General features: G+C 35.3%; 1 protein-coding gene across 2 annotated transcripts in view; it reads left to right on the forward strand.

Moving 5' to 3' along the window:
- Positions 1-6,359, forward strand: part of LOC149787294 (alpha-tocopherol transfer protein-like) — a 112,272-nt gene extending 105,913 nt beyond the window's left edge. For both annotated transcript variants that reach the window (XM_089977827.1, XM_089977829.1), the window contains exon 8: positions 1,495-6,359. In XM_089977827.1, coding sequence (XP_089833953.1) covers positions 1,495-1,637 — 143 coding nt within the window. In that variant the 3' untranslated portion in view covers positions 1,638-6,359. The remainder of the gene's footprint in view (positions 1-1,494) is intronic.
- Positions 6,360-7,217: the final 858 nt, after the last annotated feature.

Raw genomic sequence — 7,217 nt, forward strand, 5'->3', positions numbered from 1 at the left:
ATGTTTGATGAATTGTCAATCCACGTGAAATAAGACAACCCTATGTCTTGAGGCCATTTTGAAATTCTGTGCTAGGTATGGCTGTTATCAAATACCAAAGTGTCTAAACTGTACGCGGGAGTGTTCATGCGACAAACTTGCACGTTTTATTGAACAGGTGAGATCATACTAACAAATCATCTATCAGGGTCAACACAGATTGGGGGTGGGTTTTGATGTAGCAACTGCCCAAGCAATTCCCATAACTGGGGTAGGGTGGGATGGAGTGGGGCAGGCACAGTTGTGCTTCAAATTCCCGTCAAACTAGTATTTACTGGAAGAGGGCCCAGCATTAGGTTTTACGGGGTTGGGGTCGGAATTCTTTTCTTGCTACGCCACAGCATCTATTATAAATATACAAGATTGCATCAATTAAATGCCAAGTTGATAATTTCCTCAAATGCACATGAGAATTTAAATGGCGGTATCTAATTGGCAAAACGTTAGTCATGATGCAATAATAAAATCATATATTGTCTTTGCTGATTAGATGCAGTCGGTGTCTGAACTACCGGCATTCTGTCGGGGTCGGGAGAGCATTTTACTGTCTGGACTTTCTGTCGAGTGGCAGTCTTGCTGGGAGAAGGGTTCTTGACATTAGTGTGTTTACGTTGTGCTCCACGGTCCGGTAAATTACTAGGCGTCCGCAACGTGGAGGTCTTCAAATGTAAACATGCGATATCAGAATGAAACATTGGGCCATATTTTCTGAACACTATTTAAACGGCTGTCATAAAGTACACATACCTGTTCAATAGAAGAAAAGAAACCATTTTGAATAAATGTTGTCGCAAGTTGACTATGACAAAACACTGATACTTGTGTCCATTTACTACTTAGCGAGAGCACGTGATCAGGATGGACTGTGAGTAAGCTTTACTAAAATTGCACGCAAATATATTTTAAGGAAAATAACTATACGTTAAAAAGTCAGTAGCGACGCAGACAACAGCACTTGCACTTTCCTGAATGAAGACGCCGTAATTTAATACCTTCAATAACTTTTTTTTACATGAAAGGTACTGTCAACATCGCCTACAGAAATATCATTCTCTCAAACCTTGCATAGACTTTGCATATTGTGTTTCATCAAAAAGGACATTAATTACTTCGCATGCAAATGGATTTTAATCCAAATGATAAATGTCGCGATGTATTATTTAAATGTGCATAGAATAATCATATGACTTTGTTACACTTTCTCTCAGAATAGATATGCAGACAAGATCTCTGGCTTAGAAAACACTCGGAAAAGAGACCATATACCTTTTGGCTTTTAGAGTTGACAAGAGACCAGATTTACGGTACAGGGGTATCCAGCTTAGAGCTGGCCTGGTTAAGTACTCAATCTAAGACACCACTGACAAATTTGTTGAAATATATGCACCGAAACCATGATTGTATTTGGTAGAATCGTTGACAAAAGGGTGTAAGTCTTTTAATGTCTATTTTCAGATAATCTTGCGAAATCTCTGCTTCAACCAAAAGTCAGAAAATTCCTTGTTGATCTGCATAATGGAAAATACGGCGTTGATCTCTCCAAAAAATCTAAGGATAATGAACCACAAGCATCCTTCCGGAAGTTGAATGTTTCCTAACCGTTGTCCACTTGATGCAAGGTTAAACGAACAAGTCTTTCACAACACTTTCAGTTTGTCCTTTAACTATGACAAATTTAATGTATCCAATAAGGCACACAACATATACTTTCGTGCGCAAGAAAGACTTTTGACATAAAACAATCATGCGACTGTTAAACTCAGTTTCCATGGGACCTGCATGGTTCTATTAAAATATAGAGAAAAGGGGCGCAAGTGGATCACTATAGGAACAATGCCTAATGAACACTTACTAACGCTCGCCACCAGTCTTCTGCACGAACTTGTTACAAACACAGGGATCTGTATGTATTGGATATTTGTGATATTCACACGGCAACAAATTGAAACTATAACAATGAATTCCTTTTTAATCTGTTGTACGTTTGTAATATTTACTACACGTGGCAATACTTTTACAACTGTTTTGACGTGATTGTCGCATATTGCATCTTTTTGTGTTATGTGCAATCTGCGAGAAAAACTAATCGCTATTTCTTGTTTCATTTTGTCTGTTCATTGTTCAAGGTTTGTTACACTCTTTTTGTAAGTATTGAACGATTAGCAAGGGAAAAATGTATATTTGAAACTAATGTATTATATGGTATTTATTTAACTGTGAAAAACACACATCTAACTGCAGTATGGTGTTACACATCACGACAGGAGATTATAGTCAACGTTGTTGGTCCTTTCATTTTTAGCTAACAACTTAGAACATCTTTTGCCGGCACATGCTCGGTTCTGTTTGCGTGTACTTATTGGATGTTCAATTGAGTATCGTATGTTAAAGTTGTTTTCTTCACCTTTTATTAGCTCACATGGTTGTTAAATTATAGCCCAGCGTCCGTCAACATTTGATATTTTCAACTTCTTTTAATAATACAGCACTAATTTTAACTGAACGCAGTAGAAAGCGTCTTCGTGTGAAAGAAATCTCAAGTTTGTACAAAAGATTTCGAACCGTTATTTTTAGTATCAATAGGTACATCCTTCAGAGACTTTCTGTAAAAAGAAAAGTGTTCAACTCAGTTTTGTCCAAAGTTACAAACGGCATCTCTGCATAGAGATCTTTTAAATTTTTCTTTACAAGTTATACCGACCTGACATAAAATATTATCGCCATTCCTATTTTAGGAAAACACATACAGCCACCCGCGCGCCGTACACACACACACACACACACACACACATGCTCGCTTTAATTTTGTCAAAAACAATTCAAAAGAATTTAATCAAATATTTGACAGAAAGCACACTGATATTAAAAGCTTTCAGTTTTATAACAAAATGCCGAACCGTCAGAAAAACAGTTTTACCTTAATAATAGAAAATGCTTTAAATGAATTCTTCTAAAACGTCGCTCAGTAAAATCTCACCGAATTTATCAGAAAGCATCTCAATAAAATCTCAACAAATTTGTCAGAAAGTATCTCTATAAAATCTCACCCAATTTGCCAGAAAGCATCTCAATAAAATAACACCAGATTTGCCAGAAAGTACCTTAGCATGAAGGGTCTTTAAATTTATACATATGGCGCCCATCCGAATCAAACTTGGCTGCTGCTACTAAAATAAAATAAAATATTATTTTTTCTTTATCAAAATCCGTTAAACAGAATTTGATCAAATTAGACAGAAAGCGAATGAAAGCATTTCAGACTTATACAAATTATGCAAACTGCAATCAAATATGGCCGTCGTTACTAGAATTAGAAAGAAACATTGACATAACCTTATTTCAACATATAGCTAACCAGTTTTTTTTTTTACCAGTTTTACTGGATCTTGGCTTAAGGCCTTTCAACAATATTCTAATCATGCTGATGTGAGAGTTTCATCAGAACTCGATAAAGATAAATCAACCAACACCAACCCACCCCGTCCCATTTCTTGATTTATTGGCTAACGACTCTTGCATTTGCCTTAAAAGGCATATGTCAGAAAGGTGAGCGATGTCACACAGTGGAATGAAGTGACCTGTGCGATCCATATTCTACAATTTTAGAAATGTTTCAACAGCAATGCGGCAATATAGGATTACTGTCCACGTGGATTAATAGTCATGACTACGATGTAGGTTGCTCATCATTCCTATGATTTATTTGAAGTTTATAGTAGACAAAGTCATGGACAAAAGTTCAGTTTTCGAATGAAAAACGTTAATGATTGTACGATTTAAAGCGGAGGAACGGTACGATATCTAATATTATTAAGTTCATATTTGTAATTTTTGTATAATAATAGTATAGTACTTTTATGTGTAATGCAGTCATACTATATGCATACTGCTTATATAATGTATTGTGTTAAGCAGTTAGTTGAGAGAGAGAGAGAGAGAGAGAGAGAGAGAGTTTCACCTTTTATTCTTGTACGGATTAAATGGTTTAAATTTTGCTTACATATGATATATAATAGAAGTTAGCTGTTTGGCACATAATATATTTACGGTCTAATATCCACATTCAGATTTGCTACTCTCATACAGTTTAATATCCACATTCAGATTTGCTACTCTCATACAGTTTAATATCCACATTCAGATTTGCTACTCTTATACGGTCTAATATCCACATTCAGATTTGCTACTTTTATACGGTCTAATATCCACATTCAGATTTGCTACTCTTATACGGTCTAATATCCACATTCAGATTTGCTACTCTCATACGGTCTAATATCCACATTCAGATTTATTAGTCTCATACAGTTTAATATCCACATTCAAATTTGCTACTCTTTACAGTCTAATATCCACATTCAGATTTATTACTCAACATTTAGATTTACTACTCCCATACGGTCTAATACCCACATTCAAATTTGCTACTCTCATGCGCTGTAATATCCACCCTCAGATTTATTAGTCTCATACAGTTTAATATCCACATTCAAATTTGCTACTCTTTACAGTCTAATATCCACATTCAGATTTGCTACTCTCATACGGTCTAATATCCACATTCAGATTTATTAGTCTCATACAGTTTAATATCCAGATTCAAATTTGCTACTCTTTACAGTCTAATATCCACATTCAGATTTATTACTCAACATTTAGATTTACTACTCCCATACGGTCTAATACCCACACTCAAATTTGCTACTCTTATGCGCTGTAATATCCACCCTCAGATTTATTAGTCTCATACAGTTTAATATCCACATTCAAATTTGCTACTCTTTACAGTCTAATATCCACATTCAGATTTGCTACTCTCATACGGTCTAATATCCACATTCAGATTTATTAGTCTCATACAGTTTAATATCCACATTCAAATTTGCTACTCTTTACAGTCTAATATCCACATTCAGATTTATTACTCAACATTTAGATTTACTACTCCCATACGGTCTAATACCCACATTCAAATTTGCTACTCTCATTCGCTGTAATATCCACCCTCAGATTTATTAGTCTCATACGGTCTAATATCCACATTCAAATACCGATCGTATACATTTTCTTGGGGAAACCAGAGGTTTTTTTTTTATTTTTGAGACGGAATATGTTTGTTTGCTTCATATGCGGCATAAATAATTATCAGTGGATGATATGGACTGGCCCAGTCCTTAAACTCGTACAGATCTTGACGATGAAACAAAATACACGTGGAGAGAAAAGTAAACATTCGTTAACTTTATTATTATTTCTAGCTTTTATATCCACAAATCATCACGTTTATATGTGTCATCCGCATTTTATGGCATGAATTTAATCTACTATTTTGTGCGTGTCAATGCGATGTGGTGAGTATTTGGAAATGGTGGAAATGACTGTGATATCTTCCACACATAAACACAATTGAAATAGGATGTTTATTTTTTGAAGTCTATGATTCATAGCGAAGGTTCCATTTATGGGACGCTACTAACAAACAGTTTATCTATTGAAAGCAACACTGACCTAAACCTTATCTGCATATCGATTGAAAAAAAACACCTTACTAAAATAAACAAACAAAACGGTAGATTACCCAGTCCTTATCCTTGCAAATGTTGTCGGTTTCTGGACATATACGCTTACTTCAGAGCAAGGCAGTCATATCTTTCCGCATCCTTACGGCAATGTAATGACAAACGTGGTTCAGCAAAATAAGTGTCAAAGAAACCATATTATTTGTCTCGGATATATCTGTCAATTGTCAAATCATTTTATTTGCCCATGATATATCTGTCAAATGTCAAATCACTTTATTTGTCCATGATGTATCTGTCAAGTCAGTGCATACACTTTCCGGTTATAATAATACCGATTATATATTGTTCCTTTTATTAAAAGCTTTTGGAATAAAGTAATATTTATGTCATCGTAGCCATACCTTCTTGTAAAGCACGTGACATATATTCATGTGTCCAGACATGATCATTACGATCAACAGTGATTTATTGGGTTGAAGATGCAATCATGAGAAAACTTGTTATATGTCCAGAAAATAATAAAAAATTCCAAGTGAACCAACTGTCAGAGATCTACAAAGATGTCATGTTTTTGTCAATTTATGCTTACGACATACATCTGCAAAGATATTTTCGTCAATTTACGTTTATGCTTCATGATTCATAGTTTTGTTTTAAATTTCATCATAAATAAAATAGAAATTGTATGTTAACCGTCAGTGGGCATATTCAGTTATATTAAAGTATATAAGAAATCGATGAAATGGCAAAAGTCCATTCCCTCAATGTTTAAATAATAAAAAAATATATAAAAAAATTGGTGAAACGTGTATTGGTTTTTGTGTTACTTTAACGTGCAATGCTGGAGAAACCCCAGTGTATGCAATTGGCAAAAAGGACATACAGACAGACAAAGACATTCCTGCTCACATGACATAGATGATGTTATACCTCGTTCCCTTAAGTCATCGAGATTAGAACCACCACACAGGGATAATATTTGTGTAACAAGATAACCGGGTGGGATATTTCGGATTAACAACAGAACACGTTTTGACGACACAGATATATGGTTTAATGTGGCGATTTATATGAGTAGTGGATTATGAAGATGTGTGCGTATTTATAATCCAAATATTGGATCTATTTAACATAAAAACGCACAGTTTCAAAGATGGAAAAAATATACAAATAAATTTAGTTCAGTAACCCTAAAATACAGGATAAATGATTTCACAAATGATTCAATAATGGAAAGATGAATATAGTTCACTCAAATAGTAAACAATGTAAGCGTTTACACATAGTAAAAAAATGTATTCGCTCAGGTAGCGAAATTATGTCACTAAACAAGAACGGATATACAATCTATCCTTCCAGTCCTGAATAATACACTGGGTCTTACTAACCCAAAATTAGCATACAGCTAAAAATACATGTGTGGAGATGCACTCCGTCACCCGTGCACCATATCCGCTCCACATCTCCTCCGAATCAATTTCACAACCAACATAGATTCCGGACCCTCGGAATACTATGATCACTTGAAACATTAGACCCTCCGGACACTTGAAATATTAAACCCTCCGGACCCCCTGGTCCTTTGACGGCTCTACAGCTGGGTCACCTTAGTCACTCTTGACATTCCGGACGCTAGACATTAGACGCTCCGGCACC

This window comes from Sinohyriopsis cumingii, chromosome 12, assembly GCF_028554795.1.
Source record: "Sinohyriopsis cumingii isolate HCF-2022 chromosome 12, ASM2855479v2, whole genome shotgun sequence".
In the NCBI taxonomy this organism is placed as follows: domain Eukaryota; kingdom Metazoa; phylum Mollusca; class Bivalvia; order Unionida; family Unionidae; genus Sinohyriopsis; species Sinohyriopsis cumingii.